Source organism: Dendrobates tinctorius, unplaced genomic scaffold (assembly GCF_039654945.1).
Source record: "Dendrobates tinctorius isolate UK_male_01 unplaced genomic scaffold, ASM3965494v1 ptg000019l, whole genome shotgun sequence".
Classification (NCBI taxonomy): Eukaryota; Metazoa; Chordata; class Amphibia; order Anura; family Dendrobatidae; genus Dendrobates; species Dendrobates tinctorius.
This window is the reverse complement of record NW_027361687.1, coordinates 89,517,501-89,545,413: the sequence shown is the minus strand read 5'-3', so window position 1 is coordinate 89,545,413 and position 27,913 is coordinate 89,517,501. Positions and strand designations below refer to the sequence as shown.

General features: G+C 47.7%; 1 protein-coding gene across 1 annotated transcript in view; it reads right to left on the bottom strand.

The window, feature by feature from the left end:
- Positions 1–627: 627 nt before the first annotated feature.
- LOC141083094 (extracellular calcium-sensing receptor-like) overlaps positions 628–27,913 on the bottom strand; it is a 65,779-nt gene continuing 38,493 nt past the window's right edge. The window contains exons 4-5 of the mRNA XM_073567282.1: positions 27,108–27,231; positions 628–1,975 (exon numbers count right to left, since the gene is read on the bottom strand). Coding sequence (XP_073423383.1) covers positions 1,041–1,975; positions 27,108–27,231 — 1,059 coding nt within the window. The 3' untranslated portion in view covers positions 628–1,040. The remainder of the gene's footprint in view (positions 1,976–27,107; positions 27,232–27,913) is intronic.

The following is a 27,913-nucleotide window of genomic DNA, read 5'->3' as shown; positions in this document are numbered from 1 at the left end:
ACCTTTTCTCAGAATTTGATACACCTGGCTATGAAGTTCAAAGCTCAATGAGGTTACAAAACCAATTTAGTGCTTCAGGAAGTCAGTAAAAAGTAGTTAGGAGTGTTCAAATCAAGAAAATGATAAGGGTGCCCATACTTTTGCACCGGTCAAGTTTTGTTTAAATGCAGATTGCACATTTTCTGTTAGTACAATAAACCTCATTTGAATCCAGAAATATAACTGAGTCCATCAGTTATTAGATATATGAAACTGAAATAGCTGTTGCAAAAACCAAAATTGTTATAAAGAAAAAAGGTTAACTTTAATAGGGGTGCCCAAACTTTAACATATGACTGTATATACATATATATATATATATACATATATATATATATATATATATATATATATATACAAATTTTAAATTAAATATCAACAAATTACCAAAAAAATTGGTTTTGATGAGTAACATGAGTCTAGTGGGGCAAATAATGTTCTGAGATACTAAATCAACTACTAGGTTTTAATGATTTGAAACAATTGTACTCGGTTCTCTGTCTCTTCTCCGCTAATAAAAATTCTAAAATAAGAGCCTAAGCATCAATTTTAGTTCAAAAAGGTTTTTATTGAAGCATTGGCAAATGGTTAACAATGTAGGTTAGGCATTTGTGTGGAATTATCACACACAGTCTAAAGTTGAGAAAAACAAATGGTTTCTTAAAATTTTTGCATTTCTGATCAAAACTTAATATATTTTTATTATTATTTTAATACAGTAAACTTTTGTTTGGAAAAAAATTCTACTACATAGAAACCCTTAATTTTGCTTGTTTGGTGGTAAAGGATAATGCACCAGAGCAGCGTAAAAAATGAATGAGGCCCAGTCGAGTGGTTCTCTCCTTGCAGATGGCAGCATTTTTGTGGCTGTGGGTGCCCAACGTGGCACATTGTAAAAATGGAAGCTTAAGTGCACACAGATTTATTCACAGAAAAAACACAACTGCTTTGCCACTTTCCAAACCTTCCTATTCCTGAGATCTGTAATACCAGCATAATGATTATTGGCTTTCATACCAATGATTATTTTTCTGATTTAACTTTTTTCCTGTTATAAATCTCTTGTTGTTCATTTCTGGCTGCAGTAAAATAATGTAGCACTTTGGAAAGAATATGCAGACAAGTAGCCCGGCACTGGATGATATGATGGCGAATATCTCCACCGCCACCATGTTTTTTCCTTTGGTGCTCAGATAAGCCGGGACAAATGTAATCCATACACTAGCAAACACCAACATACTGAAGGTAATAAACTTGGCCTCATTGAATGTATCCGGAAGGTTCCTGGCGAGAAAGGCGACAAGAAGACTGACAGAGGCCAAAAGTCCCATGTAACCCAAGACACATGCAAAAAACACGTTGGACCCTTCATTGCATTCAATGACTATGGTGCCGAGCTCAGCCACTATGTTGAATTCTTCAAAAGGAGCAGAGCTACATAACCATGCTAAGCAAAGGATTATCTGAATCACTGTACATGAGGGGACAATGTATACCGGAATTCTCAGCCCGACGAGTCTCTTTATTTTACTGTCTGGATTTGTGGCACTGAATACCAGGATGACCGTTATAGTCTTGGCCAGTATTGCTGACAGACAGACAGAGAATATGATGCCAAATAATACTTGTCGCAGCATGCAAGTAACTATACTGGGGCGTCCAATGAATGCTAAAGAACATAGGAAACAAAACATTAGCGATATGAGGAGTAGATAACTGAGTTCTCTGTTGTTGGCCTTCACGATCGGCGTTTTGTGCTTGATAATGAACAAGCAGAGCACGGAAAATGTGAGAGCACAGCAGGTGATGGAGATGCAAGCTAGTGACGAACCCAACAACTCATCGTAAGCAAGGAACTGAATGGACTTGGGCACACATTTCTCCTTAGATTGATTTGGCCACTGGTCTACTGGACATGTTAGACATTTAGTACCATCTGTAAAGTAAAAAAAAATATATAGATTTCCATGTATTTGGTATTCAATTTTTTTTATAGTATATGTTTCCTACTATAGATTCATACTATGTGCAGCTCTAGCAAAACAGATTAAGGCTGTGTGCCCACGTTGCGTTTTTGTAAGCATTTCCGCAGCGTTTGTGCCGGATCAGACGCTGCAGAAACGCTTACAAGATGCATACAATTAATTAGCATGCGTTTTTGGCTTTTTGTGCCAATGCATGCGTTTTTAACCGCTCAGGAATCGCTTAGCGGCTAAAAATGCAGCATGCTCATTAATTTCCGCATAGCTAAGCGTTTTAAGCATTCCCCCAATGTTCCCAGAAAACGCTTGTCAAAAATCGCGTCAAAAACGCGTGGCTTTTTGACAAAAACTGCGCAAGAATCGCGTGGAAAGAGACGCGCGTTTTCTGGGAAAGGGGATGTGATTCCTGAGCGTTTAAAAACGCTAGCGTGGGCACATAGCCTAAAACTTGCATTAATGCTTGACTGCTACTTCACCAAACTATAACAGATAATTGCTTGAACATGATCTGAAACCCCCACCTGCTGTCAGCTCATTATTTAGAGAAAATACAACTTTACCATTGGGCACATACTTTACTTAAAAAGTTATTCCCTTGTGCTAAAAAGGGAATAGTTGTTCATGTAACATGAACATTAGGTTTGTAATTCAGTTATTTTCCTATCTGCTGTCATTCTTCCTCTATGAGAGTTTTTGCTTTATATCATTTAAAGCTCATTGCCATGGAAACTGATCACAGAGTCTGGACAAACAAGCAAATTAGCTGCATTAGAGGCTAAGGAGTTAACTCCTGACAAGCCAGTCACCTCTCTCTAGCATATTAATTTTTACAGAGTAATTAGAGAGTGCTACTTTAATGACACCGATGGTGTCACTGGCACAGCCTACAGGGTGCTATCAGGGGGCACGGGAATGAGCGCAGGGAGTGGAGCAACCAGGCATGCAGTGCGCAAGGACCTGAGACTAAGCGGTGAGCACGGGACCCGGAACTAGGCAGTCACGTGATAACAGGGGGGTGGAGTCACCAGCCCCGCAGCCAGGGAAGGCAGCTGAAAGTGTGGAGTACAGGGCACAGAACGTTAACATAGTTAAAGGAGGGCAGAGGGTCAAAAGCCAGATGAGAGCGTGGTACCTAGAGATAAGACGAAGAGTAAACCGAGATGAGCCAAGGGGTCATATAACCAGGAAGGACAGGGAAGTACAATGCAGGATACAGAGGCAAAAGTCAGGGGACAAACCGGGTAATACTGTTAGGAGTCAGGTTCCTGCGTCTGCTCTGCAGGAATCCAGACCCTTACATTCTGCGGTCTCTTGCTCTTTATCTACCGCAGAGGAGATTGCCTTGTAGCAAATCTCTCCAGGGGCTAAGTTTCTCTCTCCTACTGAGCATGCTCATGAGACGGTTTCCCATTGGAGATCGGGAGTCATGTGCTCAGGTCCTGCTCCAGATCTCATTGGTCCATCTTGGAGATCTGGAAGCTTCCGGAAGGTCCCGGCTGCTATAAAAAGTGCGCATGGCCTTTTCGCCATGCGTTAGTATAGACTATACTGTTATGTGTGAATGGTGATGGATGTATGATTCTGGTGACTGACTTATTATGAAACCCCTTCCCTCTGATATTACGCATGTGGTTAGGGAATTAGTTCAGTAGTCTGCACCAGTCTGTGGCAAGCCTTTGGCCACTGTGCACACCACACCTCTGCACTAGCGTCCGACATAGAGCCTGCTTTGTAGCTGTGTCGTCCAGTGGCAGTGTCCTGTGCTGCGCTGCAGTTGCAGCCCTTCTTGGCGTTCGCAGTAGCGACAACGCACACATGGTAGGTCTAGACGGACGCAGCCCCTTTGTCTTAGTTCCTGCTCCTGTGACCTTATACCGTGTGTGTGCATTTACCTGAGGCCTGTGACTAACAGGCTCAGCCTTTTTGTATGTTTTTGTTGAGGTGCCACTGTGTGTGAACAGAGCCCGCTCTGCGCACTTCGGGTGAAGTTGAACCTGTGCGCATTATATCGCCATATTGCTCGTCGGCCATTACTCAGCAGCGGTTGTAACACCTACTGCACGGTGGACCCCAAGTGGCGAACGTACTTTATTATTATCTTTATTTAGTGCGTTCCGCCGCTCCAAACAGATACACAGCAAAGCTCACACGCACAGAGGCATAATGATTACGGACGAGTAACCTGAGTCAGAGATCACCAATCAAGTATACAGAAGTATCACAGACACCAAACCCAGGAACTATCAACATTAAATAGCCGTCCCAGAACCAAAGAGAGGCAAACTATAGTTTTGTGCAAATTAATTGGGACAAAGCAATAAACAAATATTTTTGAATATGTAATAATAAAATGTTATAATGCACTGTTACATACTAATTTTAGTAAGAAATATGTCCTCCTTTAGCAGATATGAGATTTTCAATGCGATTTGGCACTGATTCTACCAAGTTTTTGCATAAATTCTTCAATTCTTCATCATGGAACCACACTTGTATGGCACTGCTTATCATGCGTTCTTTGGTTGTACTGTCCATTTTGCCAAGACGTCTCTTCACAATGCTCCACAAATTTTCTATAGGATTTAAGTCTGGTGAATTGCCAGGCCAGTCCAGAACTTTTACTTTATTTTCTTCCAGGAATTTCTTCACACTCTTGGAATTGTGGCATGGAGCCAAATCTTGTTGGAATGTCCCTTCAAATTTATGCATGAATGGCACAATAAAACGTTTTAAAACTATGTATTTGGATGAATTCATTATACGTTCGACAGGAGATAAGCTCCCTGTACCATCAGCTGTAAAAAAGCCCCAAAACATCTGTTTTCAAGGGTGTTTTACAGTTTGTTGAATATGATCAGCTCGCAATGGTTCATTTTTGCTTCTTTTAACAACACTTGCTCTGTATCCTTGAGCAAAAAGATGGTTTCATCACTGAAAATTACCTTTTTCCATTGGCTAGTTGTCCAAGATTTATATTTTTTTGTCCATGCAAGTTGTTTTGCCTTCATTGGAGATGTCAGAAGTTGTTTCTTTACTGGCTTTGTTGCCTTCCAACCAACTTCCAGAAGCCTGCACCGTACAGTCGAATCGCTAATATCAATACCTGCAGCAAATAAGTCTCTTTGGAGGTCTTTACTTGTTTTTCTTGCATTAATTTTACTATTTCTTGGTGTCGTTTTCCTTTTTCTTCCACATTTCCCTTTTCGTTTTGGGGAAAACGATCCAGTTTCATTGTGTCTGCGAATTATTCTTGAAACGGTAGATTTTCCAGTACCAACGGTGGAAGCGATTTCTCTTACAGTCAGACTTGTATGTTCATTAAGAGTAATAATTCTAGACCTCTTCCGTGGAGTAACATCCATTTTTACAGGCACGAATCACACTGAGAGAAAAAGTACACTAAACCACTCCTCACAGAAACAAGCTCTCAACTGAAGCTGAGGGAGCAGCTAGCTGTTATTTTCTGGCTATAACCAGTCAAACCACATTTTGTTACTCAAGGTTGTACACTCACACCTGATCAAAGCAGTTAAAACTGGTTTGAATCACTGACTGGTAACCAACTTACTATTTTACTTAAAAAAATGCTTTGTCCCAATTAATTTGCACAGCACTGCAGAATTAACCCTGACCTGACCAGGATGGAGGTGGAACCATCCTGTCCAGAGTCATGACAGTACCCCCCTCTCAACGGGTGGCCACTGGACCCCCAGGTTTCCCAGGAAACTGGGCATGAAAGGAGCGCACCAGACGATCGGCATGAACGGATAGGGCAGGAACCCAGGATTGGTCCTTAGGCCCATACCCCTTCCCGTGCAAAAGATACTTGAGGGAACGGTGGACCAACTGGGAATCCACGATGCGCTCCACCTCGAATTCCTCCTGACTATTCACCGATACAGGCGGCGAGGGACCCAATGATGCTTCTTCAACAGTCCCCAATGGTTTCAGCAGGGCCCTATGGAATACATTGGGAATGTTAAAAGACAATGGGAGGTGCAAACGAAACACCACTGGGTTAACCATCTCTGTGTTCTCATAAGGACCAATAAACTTAGGCACCAAAGTCGCCAAAGGTATCTTAAACTTAATGTACCTAGCAGACAGCCATACTTTAGCCCCAACCCAAAAAGGGTGGGTCCCACCTTCTCCTGTCCGCAAAAATCTTAAACTACCTCTGAGCCTCCCCAATATTCTTTTTGACCTCCCGCCATAAATTCCCCAACTGCTGTAAAGCTAAATCAGTCCCCTGGCAACCGGAGTCCAGATGAAAAAAAGTCCCCGAAGTGTGGATTAAACCCACAATTACAGAAGAAAGGGGAGGTACATGTAGAGCTGTTAACATGGTTGTTGAGTGCAAACTCTGCTAAAGGCAAAGCATCGAACCAGTCATCTTGACTGGAAGTGGAAAGACAGTGCAAAACTTGACTGATTGGTCTGTTTGGCCTGACCATTGGACTCCAGATAGTATGCAGACAAAAAGGACAACTCAACAACCAGCCTTTTACAAAGCGCAGCCTAGGGGGCACTATCAGGGGGCACGGGAACGAGCGCAGGAAGTGGAGGAACCAGGCATGCAGAGTACAAGGACCGGAGACTAAATGGTGAGCACAGGACCTGGAAATAGGCAGACACATGATAACAGGGGGCGGAGTCACCACGCATGCAGCCAGGGAAGGCAGCTGAGAGTGCGGAGTACAGGGCACAGAATGTAAACGTAGTCAAAGGAGAGCCGAGGGTCAAAAGCCAGATGAGAGCGTGGCACCTAGGGATAAGATGGAGAGTAAACCAAGATGAGCCAAGGGGTAAGATAACCAGGAAGAACTGGGCAGTACAATGCAGGTTACAGAGGCAAAAGTCAGGGGACAAACTGAGTCATACACAGCAAAGTTCTCACGCACAGAGGCACAATGATTATGGACGAGTAACCTGGTTTAAGGACCACAAATAGTATAAGGAAGTATCACCGACACCAAACCCAGGAACTACCAACATTTAATAGCCGTCCCAGAACTAAAGAGAGGTGAACTAGAATTAACCCTGACCTGACCAGGATGGAGGTGGAACCATCCTGTCCAGAGTCATGGCAGCTAGTCACCTCTCCCTCCCTGTCAACTTCTGATCTGGAATTGAAAAATCACAGTCCCGTGGACCCCACCTTTAATCACTGCTCATTTAACCTTTGAGCTGTTGAACAGTAATACATGTTCAAAGACACTTATTTCTATATGCAAATTTATACATTTCTGCTTAGACTTTGGAGGAAGTACACGGTAGCATTTTTACATTTGTAAAAAGATATTTCTGCTCAACCAGAACTGTCACTCAAGGACGAGCGTCCATCCCCCAAAGACAAGGAAATATCTGTGCTAAAGAGTAGCTGTACATTTATGAAAGTCCATGTTGGAACTAACCCTTTAACAGTTATCCTGACCAATATACAAAGCAAAATCTTAACCATCTACTCTAAACTCAAGCATGCTGCAAGTACATTTACCAGTATGTAGTTTTTGCAGAATAGGCAATGATAACTTTTGTGACCTGTTTAGCTTCATTTCTTCCAAATTGTGGTCAAAGTGCCAATGTATACCCACAGCGGAAATATGACTTACCATAGACTGAGGATCTCTTCTTATACCAACTTATACTCCAGTTCATTTATTTAAGCTTTTGCACTCTGTGTAAATAAGGACCTTACCTCCCTTTGAGCTGGACATTACGTGTATCTAGCTCCCTATTACTGAGTGTCCATTAACTGAGGTCTCGGTCCTGCTCAGCCCTTATTCACAGATATGTCATTTTAATATTAGAGCTTAGAATCTTCACTAAAATGGTCACCTTGACGTGGTGGGATGGCTTTTATATTTTTTTTATCAAACTTATGTCAATCAAGTACCCTATATTATTTTCATGCACTATTGCTATTTATTTGCTGCAGGATATTTACTCATTTTGTTTTTATCTTAGGTTTCCATTTCACCAGTTAGACGGGGCAGGAATAGGCACAGCTCCTATGTAAGCCCCACATGACTGCGCTGGGGACATGAAGGGGTTTATTTTGTTTTAAAATCAGGTGGGGAAGGATGGGATTGGTGGTTCAGGGATAGGGGAGGAGAGCTGTGGGTGGGGCGTTATATAGGGTCAAGAATGTGCGGGAACCCCTCATTTCGGCCGGAAGGACAGCAGGAGAAGACAGGACAGCAAGTGAAGACAGACGGAATCAGAGCAGTCCTTACCATGGCGTCCGTGGACTCGCTGCTTGACAGGCTGCATGACGTCGCCCATTCCAGGAGGGGAGGATGACTGGAGGAGCAGCTCTCCTCCCTGCTAGGCGATGCCGGGACCAGGGAGAGCACGGGCAGGAGGAGGACCAGGCCTCCGGAGAGGCTCTCACCGGAGGTAGTGGCGCACAGCCGGCGCAGGCCAAGGAGCCCCTCCGCGGGTGCAAGTCGGCGGGGAGAGGCGGCGGCTGAGGCCGCACTGGAAGCGAGGGCCGCACCAGAAGTGCGGCCTGCAACATCGAGGAGTGCGGTACCCGGGGCCCGCAGCAGGGAAGCAGGCGGCCTCCCGTGTGAGAGCGGGAGCAGCGGCGGTGCAGGTGCGCAGGCTGGGTGAGACGACCGGCACTGCTACCTACGTGGCCCCCGGGCGCGCCACCGCAGCAAAGTCACCTGGTGGCGGTCCTAGCGGAGGGCCGGCAGAGAGGAGAACACGGGGGAGAGTCGCAGCGGGCCGGCAGCAGCAGCATGACCCTATGCTTCTGGGCCCAAGCACTGATCTGCAGGCAGCAAGAGCGGCAGGCAGAGAAGAGGAGCTGCCTGGCAGGTCACGGGTGCGTGGAGCAGACCGGGCTAATCGGCCAGGGTCTAGTGGGCAAGCGCGGTCGAGATCAAGGAGGAGGATGTTGGTGAGGGGTGCTGCAAGAGCTCCGGCCCCCCCTGGTGACGAGGAAGCCAGGGGCATGGGCCAGAGGAGCCACACTGAAGATTCGGAGGACGACAGCGAACGGCAGCAGGATTCGGGACGTCCGGCTGGCGGGGACACAGCACCCGCGCAGCCATGTGAGTATGAGTCCATGTCTTGTTTGTCGCCCACAGGGGCTATAGCACAAGGAGCTGGGGTAAGTCAGAGGTCAGGGTTTGATGGAAGGGAGATAGGTGGAGTAATTGAGGCGGAGACGACAGGCTTGCGGGAGGTGTTGTGTAGTTTGTCCCAAGTTTTAAAAAGAATGGGGGGCCGCGAGCGAGACTGGGATGTCTGGGGGGGGTCGGTCCACCTTCGGTCGGGGAGGCATTAAGGCAAGTTGGAGAGATCGAGCCTATAGGAGGGGTATCAGTATCTGTTCAGACTGAGAAGGATAAGGGAGACAGGGCAAGAGGGGAAGTGTACGTGTGCTTTGAAGGACCTTTGGGGGCGCATTTAAAAAAGGAGGTGAAGGAGAAGATTTGGCGGGATGAGTACGTGGAAATTTTCTCTCTTCTACCCCTGGAAAAGTTTAGTTTGGATAGGGGGAAGAAAGACGATTGTAAAATAGAGGAGGAGGAAAAACGGAGGTGGCGGCTGATTCCGCAGACATTTGTGAACTAGTTACAAGCGTTTGCGATATTGGCAAGTGTGATAGGGGAATAGGCTCCCGAAAACTGTTCGGGTCTGTTTTACCTCGATGCGATTGGTGAGGCGCACCGTACTTATGGGGGACAGGCGTGACTGCGCTATGACAAACAGTTTAGGCAGAGGAAGGCGGCGAGGCCAGAGATTAGGTGGGATCAAAAGGACATTGGGCTCTGGCTGAAAGTGATGGCGCCAGCCAGGTATGGGCAGTCCTTTCACGGGAGCGGAGGCAGTGGCAACCAGCAGGGGGGCCCAGAAGCAGTGGTCAGGGTGCACAAGGAGGAAAAGAAAAAATCAGGAACGTGCTGGCAATTCAATGAGCGGCAGTGCAAATATGGCAACACCTGTAAATTCAAACACGTGTGCTCCCATTGCAACGGTGGCTCAAACGGGGCCTCAAAATGTTTTAGGAAAGCAAGGGGTAAGCCAGCAGTGGGTGCCAGTCAAGGGGGAGACGCCGGTGAGGCTTCAAAGGATGGCCCCCTTTCTAAGTAGATACCTGGATCAAGATAAGGCCAGGGTGATCCGGACGGGTTTCACAGAGGGTTTTAGGATACCCCCTCCCAGCCACGTAGTACCTTTTTCTATTAAAAATTTGAGGTCAGCTGATCTGCACTCAGAAGTGATTAGTGCAAAATTGTGTAAAGAAGTTGAGTTGGGTAGGATGGTGGGGCCGTTTGCGTCGTTACTAGTGTTGAGCATTCCGATACCGCAAGTATCGGGTATCGGCCGATATTAGCGGTATCGGAATTCCGATACTTAGTTCCGATACTTTTGTCATATCGGATTCCGGAATCGGAATCGGAATCGGAAGTTCCCATCATGCTATGAGCCTGCTTGCTTTGATTAAGCCAATGGGAATCCTCCGAAGTGTGGGCACATCCTGTTAGGCATGTAGGCATGTTAACTATTGGCATGGCTGTGATTGGCTGCCGAAATGATGTCATGATGCACTATAAAAGCCACCGCAGCCGCCATTTCTGGTCACTCTGCTGTGAATTCAGTTAGGGACAGGCTGCTGTAGAAGACTGTGAGGGACAGTTAGAAATAGCGATTCCACCAAACATCTAGTGCTTTACCCAGGCTACATAAACCACCACTGTAGCCTTCTTTGCCCTAGCAGCAGTGTTCACAGCTGTCTGCAAGGGCTGTGTGAGTGCAGCTCACGCTGTGGAGTGGGTCCTGCAGCCACGTCAGGCTGTAGGCCACCCAGTGTGATCACTGCTGCCTCATACATCTTTTATTTTTTGAGCTGCATTTTTTACATAATTTCAATCTAGTGTGCTTCCATCCGTATCCATATACGTTGGTTGCAAACACTAGTAGTAGACAGCAGAGCCTTTCTGCAGCCTTTCAGTGCTAGTGTCCACTTTGCTGCACTGTTCACGGCTGTCTGAGAGGTCTCTGACTGTGTGTGAGTGCAGCTCACGCTGAGTAGTGTGTCCTGCAGCTACGTCTGGCTGTAGGACGCTCAGCGTGCGTCAGTGCCTCACACATATTTTTATTTGAGTGCAGCTCATTTTTTCTTCTATTAGTGTGCATCCATCCGTCTCCATCTACGGTGGTTGCAAACACTATATAGGAGTACACAGCGGAGCCTTTCTGCAGCCTGTCAGTGCCAGTGCCCACTTAGCTGCACTGTTGACGGCTGTCTGAGAGGTCTCTGACTGTGTGTGAGTGCAGCTCACACTGAGTAGAGTGTCCTGCAACTACGTCTGGTTGTAGGACGCTCAACGTGCGTCACTGCCTCACACATATTTGTCTTTGAGTGCAGCTCATTTTTTCTTCTCCTATTAGTGTGCATCCATCCGTATCCATCAACATTGGTTGGTTGCAAACACTATATAGGAGTAGATAGAGGAGGCTTTTTTTCTGGCTTGTGCCCTGCCGGCACAGCCAGATTAGTATTACCCAATTTTTTTGGAGCCTCATCTTTTGCATTGTAGGTTACCTACCTGCATTGTAATAGCTCCAAAAAGTTGGTGATACTATCAGTTTCAATTCTTTGTTCACATACTTTCAGTTTGTTTCCAACAAAGAAACCACAAAAAAAGTTCACCAAACACTACATTTGTAACTTGTGTAGGCCACATCAGCTCCTATTAAAGTCTAGTCCACACACACACACTTCATAAAATTAGTGTTTCTTGTACCTGTAACCAGCTGTTCAGGAATAAGCACACTAAGGCCCCCCTTTGTACTTTTTTGCCTATCTTAAGCAGTCTTGCAAGATGAAGAAGGCAGGGAGTAAGGCGCGGGGGCGTGGGCGTGGAGTTTCAGCAGGGAGAGGACGTGGGGATTCTGCAGGGAGAGGACGTGGGGATTCTACAGGTAGAGGACGTGGGGATTCTGGGCCTGCTGCGGGCACCAGTGGATCAGCATCCCCCAGTTTTAGCAGGCAACAGTCCTTTATGCGCAGCTTTGTAGGACCTCAACGTACCCCACTGCTGCGGGAGGAACAAATTGAAGCCGTTGTCGGATGGATGGCAGCTAACGCATCGACTTCAATTACTTCCGCATCCTCTCAGGGTCAGAGCACCGAAGAGCAACCATCTGTCTCTTCACCACCTGCCAAAGTGCCCAGGCAGTCAGAGAGACATGGACAGGAGCCATCACAGTCTCTACTTCTGTTCTCGGAATCTGTTGGCTTGGAAAGAGGGGGCCAGCCAAGCAGCATTCCTGAATGTGAAGAAGAGGGAGTATGCAGTGATGCGCAACTTCTTTGTCCCTCTGAATCTGAAGAGGCGAGTGGGCCAGTGCCTATGGTCAGCACACCTCAGTACGCATCAGATGATGACGAGACTCAGTTGCCACTTTCTGGTGCGTACGGTGCTGGCGAGACAACCCCGGAGAAGCAGCTGTTTGAAGAGGGGAGGGAAGATGATGAGGTCCTTGACCCATCATGGCGTGAGCAACAGGAAGGTGGTGGGAGCAGCTCGGAGGAAGAGATTCCCCTACCGGCCAAAACAGGAGGCAGAGGGAGGGGGAAGACTTGGTTGCCTGTACCCTCCACTTCGGCACCCGTTAGGAGCATTCCTCCTTCCAAAGGCAAACCGGGCGCTCACAAGAGTTGCAGTGCGTGGTCCTTTTTTGACACAGTTGCAGATGACATTTGCTTTGTCAAATGCAAGCTGTGTCATCAGAGAGTCAAAAGAGGGAGAAATGTCAGCAACCTCAATACCACAAATATGTGGAAACATGTGCGCACCAAGCACGAGTTGGAGTTGCAGAGACACCCTGAAGACGTAGGCCAACGTACAGCACCACCTACCACCTCTTCAGTTCGTGTTGGGCCCTCTTCCTCCAGCTCACACACTGCTGGTTCGGCTTCCTCACAGGATCGCCAAGGAAGAACCTCTGCCACTGTTGTCCGGAGACCCTGTCAGATTACACCCATAGCAGCACGTTCCCATCCATCACAGCCATCGGTAGCACAGGCATGGGATAAAAGGCGCCCTTACTCGGCAAACCATCCCCGAGCACAGTCTCTGAATGCTGGCATTGCCAAACTTCTGGCAGTTGAAATGCTGTCATTCAGGCTGGTGGACACTGACACCTTCCGGGACTTAATGGCATTGGCAGTCCCCCAATACAACGTGCCCAGCCGCTTTTATTTCAGCAGGCGAGCCGTCCCTGCCCTGCAGAAACATGTTGAGGGCAAAATAAAACATGCGCTACTAAACGCCGTTAGTAGCAAGGTCCACCTGACCACCGATGCGTGGACCAGTAACCATGGACAGGGACGATACCTTTCCCTCACTGCCCACTGGGTCAATGTTGTGGAGCCGGGTACGGATCTGGAGAGTGGCGCTGTACGTGTTCTTCCAACGCCACGGATTGCAGGACTCCAGTCTGTACACATAGACTCCTCCTCCTACTCAAGTTCCTCAGAAACAGCAGAGCAGGAGCCTGTTACGACCGATATGAGCACAGCCGTGGCCAAACGTCAACAGGCTGTACTCAAATTAATTTCTTTGGGGAATCGAAGCCACACAGCACAGGAGCTCTGGAATGCTATCAAGCTGGAGAGCGATGTGTGGTTTGGGCCAGCGAATCTCCAGCCGGGCTTGGTAGTGTGTGACAATGGCCGAAATCTGGTGGCAGCTCTTGGCCTAGGCAACCTCACACACATCCCATGTCTGGCACATGTTCTTAACTTGGTCGTGCAGAGCTTTCTGAGGGACTATCCGGATCTTGCTGCACTGTTGCACAAGGTCCGCATAGAGTGCGCTCACTTGCGACGTTCCAGCACGGCAAGATCGCGCCTCGCTGCTCTGCAGCGACGATTTGGCCTTCCGGAACATCGCATCATATGTGACCTACCCACCCGGTGGAATTCAACGTTACAAATGTTGGAGCGGTTGTGTGAGCAGCAGGCAGCAGTCATGGAGTACCAGCTGCATCAGGCGCAAACAAGTCGCACTGTGCGCCGTTCACACTTCAGCACCATTGAGTGGGCCTCTATGAAGGACATCTGCCTCGTTTTGCGTGCCTTCGATGAATCCAAGCGGATGGCGAGTGCAGATGATGCACTAGTCAGCATGACTGTCCCCCTTATCTGCCTGCTTCAACAAACACTGCAAGCACTAAGGGATGAGGTTTCAGAAGAGGTGGAGGATGAGGAGTCCCAAATGCCATCTGCTTCTGGACAGTCTGCGCTACGTGTTTCCTCACAAAGGCCTAGGCAGGGGACACTTTGTGAGGAGGATGAGGAGGAGTCGATGGAGGAGGAAGACATCTCTCCAGAGGAGGGAGGTACACAAACCTCTACTCAGTATGTACAGCGAGGGTGGGGTGATGCAGAGCAGGCCGAGGTCACGCCTCAAACAGGGGACAGCGGTTCTTTGGCAGTTGGGAGTGTGCAGCACATGGTTGATTTCATGCTGCAGTGCCTGAGAAACGACCGCCGCATCGCCCACATTCTCGTCTCGGCTGATTATTGGGTGTACACCCTCCTAGATCCTCGCTACCGGGACAGCGTACAAAGGCTCATACCAACGTTGAACCGGGAGCGTAAAATGCGGGAGTACGAAGAGTCACTGGTGCAGTCCATAATGTTTTCCATTCCACCCGACAGCATTGTTGCTAGTGCTTTACAAAGCAGCTCTGTGCGTCGAGGCAGTGGAGGAAACTGTGCACAAAGAGGGAGCAGAGGCAGTGCCGCAGCACAAGGCAAGACCACTATGGCCCAAATGTGGCAAAGTTTTGTGTGTCCACCACAATTGTCTACACCATCAGCGACGCCTCGAGTCAGCAGGAGGCAACGCTTCCGTCAGATGGTGTCAGACTACATGTCTTGCCCTGTCGCTGTACTCCCAGATGGCTCTTCCCCCTTCAAGTTTTGGGTCTCTAAGCTGGATACATGGCCAGAGCTTAGCCAGTATGCATTGGAGGTGCTGGCTTGCCCTGCTGCCAGTGTATTATCGGAACGTGTCTTTAGTGCCGCAGGTGGTGTACTAACAGACCGTCGCACGCGACTATCTTCCGATAATGTTGACCGGCTGACTTTTCTGAAAATGAACAAGGCCTGGATCTCCAAAGACTTTGCCATTCCTCTTACAGACTAAATTAGTGGTTGGCAACTGTATCCAGGTCTGCTGGTGTGTTCATTTTTCTACCACCTGAACTATAATCCCTGTGCTTCAACACAGCCAGTTGTCGCTCAGATGTGTCGTCTGCACAGAGAAACACACTAGCTCCTGTGTTAGTGGGGTTCAGTAATGCCAGCTGATCCCCTGCTGTGTGGACGGCAGAGTCACCAGCTCCATCAACATTCAAACCACTACTGATTTTTAACCGTGCCCAACTTAGGTCTCTGGCTCCACTGTCTCTACTATTTCCCCTGACCTCCAACCCCGCCATCTACATCTCTGAAGTGGCGTCAGCACAATCTACACTTGTTCCTGTGTTCCTGTGGCTCAGTCCCATCAGTTTATCCCCTGATGTGTGTCCGGCAAGGTCTCCTGCTCTGTCCACATTCCCATAACCAGTAGTGGGAATGAGGACAGAGCTGGCAAACTTGCCGGACAAACATCAGGGGATCAACTGACGGGACTGAGCACCAGTAACACAGGAACAAGTGTAGATTGTGCTGATGCCACTTCAGAGATGTAGCTGGCGGGGTTGGAGGCCAGGGTAAATAGTAGAGACAGTGGAGCCAGAGGCCTAAGTGGAGCATGGTTAGAATCAGTAGTAGTCCACAACCTCCATAAAAACCGCTGCCCATTGGCCTCTGCATGCGGCATGCGTAATCCTGGGCTCCAACAGCGTCAGTTGGTGTTCAGAAGTGTCGTCTCCACAGATCCAAACACATTCGTTCAAGTGTTAGTGGGTTTCAGCACTGCCAGCTGTTCCCCTGCTGTGGAGATGGCAAGTCTCCTGCTGCCTTCACCTGCCAAAATCCAGTAGGCCCCAGCCTGCTCCTCGCCTAATCCTGGGCTCCAACAGCGTCAGTTGGTGTTCAGAAGTGTCGTCTCCACAGAGCCAAACACATTCGTTCAAGTGTTAGTGGGGTTCAGCACTGCCAGATGTTCCCCTGCTGTGGAGATGGCAAGTCTCCTGCTGCCTTCACCTGCCAAAATCCAGTAGGCCCCAGCCTGCTCCTCGCCTAATCCTGGGCTCCAACAGCGTCAGTTGGTGTTCAGAAGTGTCGTCTCCACAGAGCCAAACACATTCGTTCAAGTGTTAGTGGGGTTCAGCACTGCCAGCTGTTCCCCTGCTGTGGAGATGGCAAGTCTCCTGCTGCCTTCACCTGCCAAAATCCAGTAGGCCCCAGCCTGCTCCTCGCCTAATCCTGGGCTCCAACAGCGTCAGTTGGTGTTCAGAAGTGTCGTCTCCACAGAGCCAAACACATTCGTTCAAGTGTTAGTGGGGTTCAGCACTGCCAGCTGTTCCCCTGCTGTGGAGATGGCAAGTCTCCTGCTGCCTTCACCTGCCAAAATCCAGTAGGCCCCAGCCTGCTCCTCGCCTAATCCTGGGCTCCAACAGCGTCAGTTGGTGTTCAGAAGTGTCGTCTCCACAGAGCCAAACACATTCGTTCAAGTGTTAGTGGGGTTCAGCACTGCCAGCTGTTCCCCTGCTGTGGAGATGGCAAGTCTCCTGCTGCCTTCACCTGCCAAAATCCAGTAGGCCCCAGCCTGCTCCTCGCCTAATCCTGGGCTCCAACAGCGTCAGTTGGTGTTCAGAAGTGTCGTCTCCACAGAGCCAAACACATTCGTTCAAGTGTTAGTGGGGTTCATCATTGCCAGCTGATCCCCTGCTGTGGAGATGGCAGTCTCTCCTGCTGTCTCCGCATTACAAAGACAGTAGGCCTCTGCCTACACCCTCCTATTTCCTGGGCTTCAACTCAGCCAGTTGTAGTTCGGAAGTGCCGTCCACACGGAAAGAGATACTTGCTCCCGTGTCTCAGTGGGGTTCAGTAATGTCAGCTGATCCCCTGCTGTGTGGATGGCAGTCTCTCCTGCTGTCACCTCATTCAAAATACAGTAGGCCTCTGCCTACACCCTCCTATTTCCTGGGCTTCAACACAGCCAGTTGTAGTTCGGAAGTGCCGTCCACACGGAAAGAGATACTTGCTCCCGTGTCTCAGTGGGGTTCAGTAACGTCAGCTGATCCCCTGCTGTGTGGATGGCAGTCTCTCCTGCTGTCACCTCATTCAAAATACAGTAGGCCTCTGCCTACACCCTCCTATTTCCTGGGCTTCAACACAGCCAGTTGTAGCTCGGAAGTGCCATCCACACGGAAAGAGACACTTGCTCCCGTGTCTCAGTGGGGTTCAGTAACGTCAGCTGATCCCCTGCTGTGTGGATGGCAGTCTCTCCTGCTGTCACCTCATTCAAAATACAGTAGGCCTCTGCCTACACCCTCCTATTTCCTGGGCTTCAACACAGCCAGTTGTAGTTCGTAAGTGCCGTCCACACGGAAAGAGATACTTGCTCCCGTGTCTCAGTGGGGTTCAGTAACGTCAGCTGATCCCCTGCTGTGTGGATGGCAGTCTCTCCTGCTGTCACCTCATTCAAAATACAGTAGGCCTCTGCCTACACCCTCCTATTTCCTGGGCTTCAACACAGCCAGTTGTAGCTCGGAAGTGCCGTCCACACGGAAAGAGACACTTGCTCCCGTGTCTCAGTGGGGTTCAGTAACGTCAGCTGATCCCCTGCTGTGTGGATGGCAGTCTCTCCTGCTGTCACCTCATTCAAAATACAGTAGGCCTCTGCTTACACCCTCCTATTTCCTGGGCTTCAACACAGCCAGTTGTAGTTCGGAAGTGCCGTCCACACGGAAAGAGATACTTGCTCCCGTGTCTCAGTGGGGTTCAGTAATGTCAGCTGATCCCCTGCTGTGTGGATGGCAGTCTCTCCTGCTGTCACCTCATTCAAAATACAGTAGGCCTCTGCCTACACCCTCCTATTTCCTGGGCTTCAACACAGCCAGTTGTAGTTCGGAAGTGCCGTCCACACGGAAAGAGATACTTGCTCCCGTGTCTCAGTGGGGTTCAGTAATGTCAGCTGATCCCCTGCTGTGTGGATGGCAGTCTCTCCTGCTGTCACCTCATTCAAAATACAGTAGGCCTCTGCCTACACCCTCCTATTTCCTGGGCTTCAACACAGCCAGTTGTAGTTCGGAAGTGCCGTCCACACGGAAAGAGATACTTGCTCCCGTGTCTCAGTGGGGTTCAGTAATGTCAGCTGATCCCCTGCTGTGTGGATGGCAGTCTCTCCTGCTGTCACCTCATTCAAAATACAGTAGGCCTCTGCCTACACCCTCCTATTTCCTGGGCTTCAACACAGCCAGTTGTAGTTCGGAAGTGCCGTCCACACGGAAAGAGATACTTGCTCCCGTGTCTCAGTGGGGTTCAGTAATGTCAGCTGATCCCCTGCTGTGTGGATGGCAGTCTCTCCTGCTGTCACCTCATTCAAAATACAGTAGGCCTCTGCCTACACCCTCCTATTTCCTGGGCTTCAACACAGCCAGTTGTAGCTCGGAAGTGCCGTCCACACGGAAAGAGACACTTGCTCCCGTGTCTCAGTGGGGTTCAGTAACGTCAGCTGATCCCCTGCTTTGTGGATGGCAGTCTCTCCTGCTGTCACCTCATTCAAAATACAGTAGGCCTCTGCCTACACCCTCCTATTTCCTGGGCTTCAACACAGCCAGTTGTAGTTCGGAAGTGCCGTCCACACGGAAAGAGACACTTGCTCCCGTGTCTCAGTGGGGTTCAGTAACGTCAGCTGATCCCCTGCTGTGTAGATGGCAAAGTCTCCTGCTGCCTACACAGTCGTACCACTACTGATTTTTAACCATGCTCCAATTAGGCCTGTGGCTCCACTGTCTCTCGTATTTCCCCTGTCCTCCAACCCTGCCAGTTACAGCTCCGAAGTGGCGTCTGCACAATCCACACTTGTTCCTGTGTTACAGGTGTTCAGTCCGGTCAGTTAATCCCCTGATGTGTGTCCGGCAATGTCGCCTGCTCTGTCCACATTCCCATTATGGGAATGTGGACAGAGCAGGCGACATTGCCGGACACACATCAGGGGCTTAACTGACCGGACTGAACACCTGTAACACAGGAACAAGTGTGGATTGTGCAGACGCCACTTCGGAGCTGTAACTGGCGGGGTTGGAGGACAGGGGAAATACGAAAATCAGTGAAGCCACAGGCCTAAGTGGAGCTTGGTTCAAATTAGTAGTCTACAACCGATCTTAAAATTTCTTCAATGCAGCCTCAGCCTGCTCCGTGCTTGTCCCTGGGCTTCAACACAGCCAGTTGTAGTTTGGAAGTGCCGTCCACACGGAAAGAGATACTTGCTCCCGTGTCTCAGTGGGGTTCAGTAACGTCAGCTGATCCCCTGCTGTGTGGATGGCAGTCTCTCCTGCTGTCACCTCATTCAAAATACAGTAGGCCTCTGCCTACACCCTCCTATTTCCTGGGCTTCAACACAGCCAGTTGTAGCTCGGAAGTGCCGTCCACACGGAAAGAGACACTTGCTCCCGTGTCTCAGTGGGGTTCAGTAACGTCAGCTGATCCCCTGCTTTGTGGATGGCAGTCTCTCCTGCTGTCACCTCATTCAAAATACAGTAGGCCTCTGCCTACACCCTCCTATTTCCTGGGCTTCAACACAGCCAGTTGTAGTTCGGAAGTGCCGTCCACACGGAAAGAGACACTTGCTCCCGTGTCTCAGTGGGGTTCAGTAACGTCAGCTGATCCCCTGCTGTGTAGATGGCAAAGTCTCCTGCTGCCTACACAGTCGTACCACTACTGATTTTTAACCGTGCTCCAATTAGGCCTGTGGCTCCACTGTCTCTCGTATTTCCCCTGTCCTCCAACCCTGCCAGTTACAGCTCCGAAGTGGCGTCTGCACAATCCACACTTGTTCCTGTGTTACAGGTGTTCAGTCCGGTCAGTTAATCCCCTGATGTGTGTCCGGCAATGTCGCCTGCTCTGTCCACATTCCCATTATGGGAATACGAAAATCAGTGAAGCCACAGGCCTAAGTGGAGCTTGGTTCAAATTAGTAGTCTACAACCGATCTTAAAATTTCTTCAATGCAGCCTCAGCCTGCTCCGTGCTTGTCCCTGGGCTTCAACACAGCCAGTTGTTGCTCGGAAGTGCCGTCTTCACAGAGTAAAACACTAGCTCCTGTGTTTGTGGGGTTCAGTAACGTCAGCTGTTCCCCTGCTGTTTTGATGGCAATCTGTCCTGCTGCCTCCCAATTGACAGCACATCAGGCCTCAGCCTGCTAAGTGCTTGTCCTGGGCTCCAACATCGCCAGTTGCTGCTCATAACTGACTTTGGCACGGGTACTCCCTCCTGCCCAGCTTGGTTCCAGCCCTGCCTGCTGTTTCCGGGAAGTGTCAATGTCAGTTTGCCACCCCAAGTTGCCATGTCGTGTTGCGGTTGGGTTAGCCGAGGCTAGGGTGCCAGCAGTTTAGGTGCTTCCTATGTGGACTGCGGGTTCTGGTAAGAAAGGCTTGTTCCATAGTGCCAGTAGGACAAGCACCCCCTGTAGGACTGTGTGATTCGGTAACTGCGGCCAGCTTGCGGCATGCCAACTTTGCTTTTCAGGGGTAACTTCTGATACCCCTCCGGGTTCCAGCACCGTCAGCTGGTTCTCATCAGAGCCTTTGGCCTAGGTGCCTCCATCTCGGTATCCGAGTTCCGGCAATGTCTGCTGGTCCTTGGTAGTGCTTTGTAGCACAGGTACCTCCTGCTTAGTAACCGGGTTCCAGCACCGTCAGCTGGTCCTCGGTTGTGCCATTGGCTCTTATTCCTTCTGCTGCCCCTCCGGGTGCCAGCACTGTCAGCTGGTCCTCGCTATTTCCATTTGCTCTTGCAGCTTATGCTACCCCTCCGGGTTCCAGCACCGTCAGCTGGTTCTCGTCAGAGCCTTTGGCCTAGGTGCCTCCATCTCGGTATCCGAGTTCCGGCAACGTCTGCTGGTCCTTGGTAGTGCTTTGTAGCACAGGTACCTCCTGCTTAGTAACCGGGTTCCAGCACCGTCAGCTGGTCCTCGGTTGTGCCATTGGCTCTTATTCCTTCTGCTGCCCCTCCGGGTGCCAGCACTGTCAGCTGGTCCTCGCTATTTCCATTTGCTCTTGCAGCTTATGCTACCCCTCCGGGTTCCAGCACCGTCAGCTGGTTCTCGTCAGAGCCTTTGGCCTAGGTGCCTCCATCTCGGTATCCGAGTTCCGGCAACGTCTGCTGGTCCTTGGTAGTGCTTTGTAGCACAGGTACCTCCTGCTTAGTAACCGGGTTCCAGCACCGTCAGCTGGTCCTCGGTAGTGCCATTGGCTCTTGTTCCTTCTGCTGCCCCTCCGGGTGCCAGTACCGTCAGCTGGTTCAAGAGGACAAAGAACAGGAAGACAACCACCAAGATGCAGAACAACAAGAGAGAGAAGACAAAGAAGCATAAAAAAAACAAAGCAGAAGAACATTAAGCATAAGACTAATACTCTGAGCAAATGATATTATCTTATTTATAAGCAGAAGAAGACTAAGCAGTGTATGGGGGTGAGTCCGTTCCTCCTCGTGGTGCCCCTGGAAAAGGCCTGCTGCTGCAGGCCAAACTGAACGCGGACAAATCCTGTTGTAAATCTTTTGTGACAGGCAGAACGGAAGGTGTAAACTTCTAACTTTTCTAGATAACAACTACAGGAATGCCTGACACAAACAAGAATATGATGAAGAAGAATAGGAAGAAGATGAAGAAGTTGAATATGTAGAATAATAATTGTTGAATAAGAAGAATATGAAGAATGTAAGAAAAGGAAGAAGAAGAAGAAGAATGTAAAAAAAGGAAGTAGAAGAATTTAAAAAAGGAAGAAGAAGAAGAATGTAAAAAAAGGAATAAGAAGAAGAATGTAAAAAAAGGAAGAAGAAGAAGAATGTAAAAAAAGGAAGTAGAAGAATGTAAAAAAAGGAAGAAGAAGAAGAAGAATGTAAAAAAAGGAATAAGAAGAAGAAGAAGAAGGTAAAAAAAAGGAAGAAGAATAAGAAAGAAGAAGAAAGAAGAAAGAAGAAGAAGACATACATGTCTGGCAAAATATAAATGAGGCTAACATAGTCAATATCTTTGTAACTCCTAACATCTTTAAAAAAAAAGTTTAATTCCTGCTATTCCATTTGATTGGGCTAAACCTCTATGGCTTTAATGTCTCCTCCACCTCCCACAATACATTCTACATTATTCTTAGTTGTTTTTCTTCATGTAGAATTAACCTACAAGGAAAGAAAGGGTTTTTTTTAATTCCGATATTTTGGCCCCATTGACTTGCATTGGTTCCCGGTATCGGAATCGGCGATACCGATACTTTTTTTTAAGATCGGCCGATCCATTCCGATCCGATATTTTCAAGTATCGGCTGGTATCGCTCAACTCTAGTCGTTACCAGTTGAAGGGGTGATTGGCACCACCCCCAACGGGGAAACAAAGAAGGAGCCTAATAAATTTAGGTTAATACAGCATCTATGTTACCCAAAGGGGTTGTCGGTCAACGATGGTATTGCTCAGGAGTTGTGTTCGGTAGTATACACATCTTTTGACACGGCAGTGCAATGGGTTCGGAAATACACGGGGGCTTTGTTGGCAAAAACCGACATCGGGTCGGCCTTTAGATTGCTGCCGGTGCATCCGAATAGCATTCCGTTGTTGGGATGTTTTTGGAAAGGGGGGTATTTCTTGGATAGGTGTTTGCCGATGGGTTGCGCAATCTCGTGTTCTTTGTTTGAAACGTTCAGTTCCTTTTTGGAATGGGTGGTTAGGGATGTTTCCGGTGTTCCATCTGTCATTGATTACTTGGATGATTTTTTGTTTATAGGGCCACCAGAGTCGGTTTTATGTAGGAATACATTGGCCGCCATGGAATGGGTTGCAGAGACTTTTGGGGTGCCGTTGGCGAGGGAAAAGACCGAAGGCCCTTGTATGGTTTTCAGTTTTCTGGGCATACTGATTGATTCGGAAAGAATGGAGTGTCAGCTACCGGAGGATAAATTGTCCTTGTTGAAGCAGGAGGTTCTCAGGGTTAGGAGATTAAGGAAGGTGACATTGAAAGAGTTGCAGTCGTTGCTAGGCCGATTGAATTTCGCATGCAGGATAATGCCCATGGGCCGGATTTTTTGCCGTAGGTTGTCCGGAGCGACGGCTGGGGTTCGATTGGCGCATCACTTTGTTCGGGTGACTAGGGAACACAGGGAGGATCTGGCATTGTGGCAGCGATTTTTGGAAAATTACAAAGGTAGATCTTTGATTCAACAGGAATTTTTGAACAATTTTGATTGTGAGATTTATACGGACGCGGAAGGCGGGGTCGGTTATGGGGCCTATTGTAGGGGTCAGTGGAGCGTTGGCAAATGGCCCGATCGGTGGCATCAGAGAAGCTTGACGAAAAACCTGGTTTTGCTGGAATTGTTTCCCATTTTGGTGGCAGTATGGTTTTGGGGCGAGATGTTTGAGAATAGGAGAGTTAGGTTTCATTGTAATAACATGAGCGTGGTGTCGGTGATTAATACTTTGTCCGCTTCTTCTCCCCCGGTGATTAAGCTGGTGAGGGAATTGGTGGTACGGTGCCTGGAATTGAACTCTTGGATTACTGCGGTGCATGTGCCGGGCAGGCAAAACTCTATAGCGGATGCTTTGTCTCGTTTGCGGTGGGAGCGCTTCCGGGAACTGGCACCAGACGCGGAGGTATCAGGAGCGGAATGCCCTTTGCATTTGTGGCAGATTATTACGGAGGGGCAGGAACATTGATCCGGGAGTCTGTTACGAGACAAACTTGGGCGTCATACGAAGCAGCATGGAACATATGGCGGGCATGGGCGTCCCATTGGGGAACATTGGAGTCCGAAGAAGACAGGACATCGGCGGTGTTGTTTCTGGTTGGCTGGGTGGCTGAAACGGGCTGGTCAGTTACGAGGGTTAATAAATTCCTTGCTGGCCTGGCTTTTGGTTTTAAGTTGGATGGTTCGGTCGATGTCACGAAGAATTTCTTGGTTAGGCAAGCGTTAAAAGGTTTTTGAAAAGGGACCTACAGTTTTGACAGGCGTCGACCTATTTCATTTAGCACACTGGAAGGGTTGGGGAGAGTTCTGGAAAGGATTTGTAGTTCTCCATTTGAGGTGGAATTGTTCAAATTGGCTTTTTCTTTAGCGTTTTTTGGGGCTATGCGGATAGGCGAAATAGTGTCGCGTAGTAGAGACAGGGCAGGAGGTTTGCTGGCAGAGGATTGTGAATTCTGAAATGGGGGATTGTTTTTTGGATTCGGCGTTCTAAAACTGATCAGTTGGGAAGGGGTAAGCGTGTGGTATTGGGGAGAGTGGAAGGGCAGTGATGTGCCCGGAAAAGTGTTTGGAGTCATATTGGAGCTTGTGGTCGGGTGGAGTGGGCCCCTTATTGTGCCACGAGGGTGGCGCATTTTGGTCTCGTTTTCAGTTTATTGCGGTTCTTAAGAAAGGCTTGAGGGAGCTGGGTCTCCCTCCTGGCTCATACGGGTCACATTCTTTTAGGATTGGTGCTGCCTCTGAAGCATATAGTCGTGGTTTGGGGGCGGACGAGATCAAGCATATCGGCTGCTGGAATTCCGATCGATACTTGACATATGTGCGGCATTGATGGGGCTGGGGTGAACGGTTTGGGGGTGATTAACGATTGCTGTGTTGGCTATGTATTTCAGGTCGGGACCCGTACTTTGCCTGGATTTTCGAACACTCGTTTGTGTATTGGGGGGCGCTTCGGGCGGATGTGAGGCCGGATGGTAGGCAATTGGGTTTTCGGAGGTATCCAGTTGTCGTTCGATGGTTGGGACTTCGAGGGATGGTCTGGAGCAGGGCTTTGTCGGAATTTTCTAGATTTGCTCGTTTGGAGAAGGCTCCCGACATTTTGGTTGTACATCTGGGAGGAAATGACTTGGGCGTCAAACCTGTCAGGGAGTTGATTAGGGACATTCGCTTTGATTTTTTGAGGTTGTGGGCATCGTTTCCTGGGGTGCTGACGGTTTGGTCTGATATTGTTCCCAGACAGAAATGGAGGGCGGCCTGATCATTAAAAGGGATTAACAGGGCCAGGGTGAAGTTGAACAGGTCCGTATCCAGTTTTGTTTCCAGAAATGGGGGGGGATCTGCGTACGGCATTTTGAATTGGAATTGGGGGTTGGTAATTTTTGGAGGGACGATGGGATTCAGTTGAACGAGATCGGAATTGATTTATGGACATTGGCGATACAAGGTGGAATCGAAAGAGCACTGGTGGTGTTGGGGCACTCACGAGCCTGAGGTGGTCAGGGGTGTGCGTGGTTGGCGGGGGGTGGGGTTCTTGGAATTAACGCTGAACCAGCGAAAAGGAATTGGAAGTTAAAATTCTGGACAGTTTAAAATTGTTTCGGTGGATCTGGCTTTTGGTTACGGCTCTGGACGAGGTTTTACCCGGGAGCTTTTGGTGGTTGGACTTCCTGGAATGGAATTTTTGGTGCCCTCGAGCTGGTGGTTTACGGCTGAGGGTAACGTGGAGTTTGAGTTCTTGTGTTTTTGCCAAATATTTAGCCAGAATTTTTGGGGCTCCGAGAGCCCTCCCCTCAGGTCATATAAGATTGTGTATTTAATACTTATTGTAAATGTTTATGTTGTTTGTTAATAAACTGGCCGCTGGGCCAAAATTATCCAAAGAAGATAATGTGTAGTGTTTTTATTCTAATAGGATGGGTGTTTTCCCAGTACGGGAAGTGTATATTGGGGGTACAGGATGAGGGAAAACCCCCAGATTGGCCATACACGGTCATGTAGTTTTTGCAGAATTGGCTGTACTTCTGCTTGTTCTGCCCCCCCATCCTGACGTGTCGGATGGGGGTGTGGTCTGGTGGAACGTGACTCTGACCGGCGGTGACATCACACCTGGCTCGTCAGTGAGAGCGCCGATACTATCCGCTACCACCACTGATTAACAATGCTATATAAGCAACCACATGTCTACTCACCCTCACAGAAAACCCCCAGGAACAAGCAAACTGAGTCGGGGCTCAGCGATGTATTGCCAGGTAACATGCCCTATTCAACCTAATTATAGACATTTTATCTACTCTTTGCTATTTGCACATGCATATCTGATTTGCCTCTTTACACTCTTCTGCACTTTTTAGGGATTTATAACAACTCATCTGATAGCCTACTGGAGGCTTGGTCACTGTGCCTTACTAATATTATTTATGCACATTTATTTTATCTATTGCATTTAAATAAGAGCTCTAACAATCCATCTAATAACCTAATGGAGGTTGGGCCACTGTGGTTTTTATATGCATGTACAGTATGTATATGCATCTATGACCATTTGGCTTTATTTTTTCTATAGTTGTATAGCTTTATACCTATACTATAGGTTTATTGACTGTGATTGTTTGGTTCCACTCTATATACTGTATATCAGATTTTCAGATTGCATTGTTGCTATAATATTTTTTTTACTGTTAGTTTCTAATATGGAACCCCCATATATAAAAATTGGGACTGAATTAAGTGTACTTTTGAATATGCACTGACATCTGAAAATTTTTGCAAATCAGTAATAGAGCTACAGATAAATTTATTTCATACTGCTTGAAAGGTTTGAATAAATACCTATAATAAATTATACTGATCTTTTAGACTCTAGCATGTTTTCCATGCAAACAGTTTATTCTCTAACTTGTATGTCCCTTGAAAAATGCTAGGTTTTTTGAATAATAAAGTATATTTATTTTACTTGGCATATGCTTCCTTATTCTTTGTAGGATATTATCAAGTATCCTATATTATTTTCACACACTATTGCTATTTATTTACCACAGTGTATTTCCTCATTTTGGTTTTATGTTAGGTTTTATATTTACCAGCTTGTAGTTTTTGCAGAACTGGCAATGATAACATGGATGACGTGTTTCAGTTCAATGGAATTTATTTAAAATATAGTGGTCAAAATGCCAATGTAAATCATCATCAAAAGTATGACTTACCATTTGGATTGAGGATCTCTCCTTCTGAGCATGGGACACAATCAAAGCAACAAATCTTCTGTCCCTGTTGTGTGGCTCTTCTAAATCCTTTTGGGCATGGATTACTGCATAAAGAAATCGGAGGCTAATTGTTTAAGAAAAAAATGTTAATAAATTAATCAAATCACAAATTTTGTACTTACAAGTATTGAAAATGTTTAGGTGTATTTTATTTATAAATTTAAAATATGACTTAAAACAATGAGAATCTATTGTATATAGACAATATAGCTTATCAGTAAAATCACTAAAATTGAAAAGGAGGATCTGTGAACAGCTTGGACTTTTTCTTGTAAAGAATACTGCAAGGGGTATACCATGATGACGCCTAAGATTAATTGATATCCTTGAGTTACAAGGCCAACTCTAGTCTTCCATTTTAAGAGAGGCTCTCTGTTCTGGTTTATAGCAGTGGGTACCAAGTGGTGGATCTTTTTTGAAGCTCATATTGCCAGATAAACTATACACAATTATTATGTGTACTCTACATGGATGGCATAATTCACAGTAGACACTTAATGCCTACAACACTGCCAAATTATCTGACTCTAACTACCAGAGGGAGATTTCCTCTTTGCTCACCTATTGGGAGTCTCAATTGAGCTTTCCCTTAGATAACATTTATATCAAGTTTACAATCTCCATTGTGTCATACATATTGGTGGACAAACAGACTGTCTATTTCAATGAGTCCTCCAAAAAATGAGATCCATGAATTTCCTGGCTAAGAAAATTTAAATGGATGAGTCCTATATGCATACAAAACT